Source organism: Nematolebias whitei, chromosome 20, assembly GCF_014905685.2.
Source record: "Nematolebias whitei isolate Nwh7 chromosome 20, NemWhi1, whole genome shotgun sequence".
In the NCBI taxonomy this organism is placed as follows: domain Eukaryota; kingdom Metazoa; phylum Chordata; class Actinopteri; order Cyprinodontiformes; family Rivulidae; genus Nematolebias; species Nematolebias whitei.
Genome location: NC_056517.1, coordinates 20,447,938 through 20,450,067, shown reverse-complemented (window position 1 = coordinate 20,450,067; position 2,130 = coordinate 20,447,938). Strand labels below are relative to the sequence as shown.

Here is a 2,130-nt window from a genome sequence, read left to right as displayed (position 1 = left end):
AAATAAATAAATAAATAAATAAATAAATAAATAAATAAATAAATAAATAAACAAATAAACAAATAAACAAATAAATAAATAAATAAAAGGGAATTTTTCCTTTCCACTGTTGCCACTGTGTTTGCTCAGGATGGGAGACTGCAACGAAGTCAAGATTCAACTTGTCTGCTGGATTCCTTAGATAGAGAACTTTACTAATTGGCTTTCATGTATGTGAATGTTTCTGTAAAGTGCCCTGAGACAACTTTATTGTGATTTGGCGCTATATAAATAAACTGAATTGAATTGAACTGTCCATGGATTGTTCTTTGTGTAATTTTCTGTTCCTCCCATGATCACCTTTTGGCGCTATATAAATAAACTGAATTGAATTGAATTGAATTTATTCATGGATTGTTCTTTGTGTAATTTTCTGTTCCTCCCATGATCACCTCTCCACATGTAAGATTTGTGGTCATGTCACCCTTTTTTGTTGTTAATATTAAATATATTTTATCTAATACAAACCACATTTTCAAGGCTATCAGCAGTCAAATGCACCTTGTCGTCATTCGAAGTTATTTTTAACAAATGTAGGCTTGGTTTGTTTTCATCCCGCCCATCGGGAAAATCCCAACACAATGTGTATTTAAGGAGGGAGCTCTGAGTGGAGAGTGACCCTCTCTGAATTCCTGCAGAGTGTGACACTTTTTCAACTTCACACCGTCACAAAGACTGACTGAGTGAGAATGGCAAGCAGCAAAGTGTGTCTGGTGTCAGCTCTGTGCTCCTTCATCATATTCACCATCTGTATCAGCAGCACAGAGTCAGGTGAGTCATTTAACAGAGATTTCTGTGAACTCCGTTAAACATGTGTCGGCTATTTGTAAGTTAATAACTGATGTGCATTTTAAGAAGAACATTAAATGAAAAACAAAAAGGTTTATTCCAATAAGTTGATTGTTCATGTCTGTTTTTTTCTGTTTGCACAGTGAGCTGCTGTATGAGGTACTCAAAACACCCTCCACCTTTGAAAAAGATTTTGGGCTACAACATTCAGACCATCACTGGATCCTGTGACATCAGCGCCATTGTGTGAGCTAACAGTTCAGTTGTTACTCGTGTAATAAAAAAAAAGACAAAATCTCTAAACACAAGCCAGTGCAAGTATTTATTTATTTATTTATGGTAATGGATTTGCAAAGCTCTCAACTATTTTTGAGATCTTATATTTTGCTTTAGAGATTACTTAAAACAGTTAATCAAATTTAATAATCTACAACCCGGAGGTTACAGCTTTGCTTGCAAAGTTTATGTTACAGCTATTTGCTTAAAAAAAAAAAAAAAGAGTGGGATGCAAAAACACTTTGGCTGCTAGAAAAACAGGATATAATACAAAACAAGTGGATCAAGTTACTGATATTGCATAACTTCCTGGAATGAGACATTATGAAAGAAATGTGTGTAGGAAGAAGAGCACACTTGTAAACATTATTCTCTCCTCCCACAGCTTCCAGCTTCCAGGCAGGTTTGTGTGCGCCGACCCTTCAACAGACTGGACCCAGAAGGCTTTGAAAATCATTGAGTGAGTATTAATCTTAACCATCATATGCATCATTTAGATTTTTATTTTTTAACACTGAAACAAATCCTTTTTATTTGCAGTGTAAGGAGAAGGAAGGTCAATCAGATCCTGAAAGGAAAACACTGAAATGCTGCCAACTAAACTCTGCTGAACAGCTCAGGTGCAGGAGCTGAAATTTAAACTGCCAGTGAAAACCTGAGGAGTTAAACTTCTCAATCTGTGGCATAATTCATATTTATTATATGTTTAATGTGACCTTTTATAATATATTATTCTGTTTTATAAACAGTGCAGTGTAGTTCTCTTATTACTGAATGTGCTAATAACTAATAGTTAGTTTTAAACTGAAATAAAAAAAGACCTTATGCGTGCTGATGTTCACTAGCTGACATTTCAGTCTGTTTTAAAACAGTTATGTAAAACAACATACCTTTAAATGTGAAAGTTGAAGGGTTTGTAAATTACTATTTGTCATTAAATTTAATATTTTTTAAGTCTATTTTTTAAGTCTATTTTTTAAATCGTGTTTCATTTTAAATTAAATAAGTTGTTATGTTCCCTTTTTA

At 33.6% G+C, this 2,130-nt stretch overlaps 1 protein-coding gene across 1 annotated transcript; it reads left to right on the top strand.

Annotated features, from left to right (window-relative positions):
* The first annotated feature begins 661 nt into the window (after positions 1 to 661).
* On the top strand, positions 662 to 1,700 carry ccl20b (chemokine (C-C motif) ligand 20b). Its single transcript, XM_037694052.1, has 4 exons — positions 662 to 810; positions 972 to 1,074; positions 1,490 to 1,564; positions 1,645 to 1,700. The coding sequence occupies exons 1-4, from the start codon at positions 729 to 731 to the stop codon at positions 1,688 to 1,690; spliced, it is 306 nt and encodes a 101-aa protein (XP_037549980.1). The 5' UTR covers positions 662 to 728; the 3' UTR covers positions 1,691 to 1,700.
* Positions 1,701 to 2,130: the final 430 nt, after the last annotated feature.

What these genes read in the sequence shown, in the direction of transcription:
- ccl20b (XM_037694052.1), top strand. Translation starts at nt 729, where the DNA reads ATGGCAAGCAGCAAAGTGTGTCTGGTGTCAGCTCTGTGCTCCTTCATC. An exon ending in TATCAGCAGCACAGAGTCAG is followed by an intron (nt 811 to 971) that starts GTGAGTCATTTA and finishes CTGTTTGCACAG; the next exon opens with TGAGCTGCTGTATGAGGTAC. An exon ending in TGTGACATCAGCGCCATTGT is followed by an intron (nt 1,075 to 1,489) that starts GTGAGCTAACAG and finishes CTCCTCCCACAG; the next exon opens with CTTCCAGCTTCCAGGCAGGT.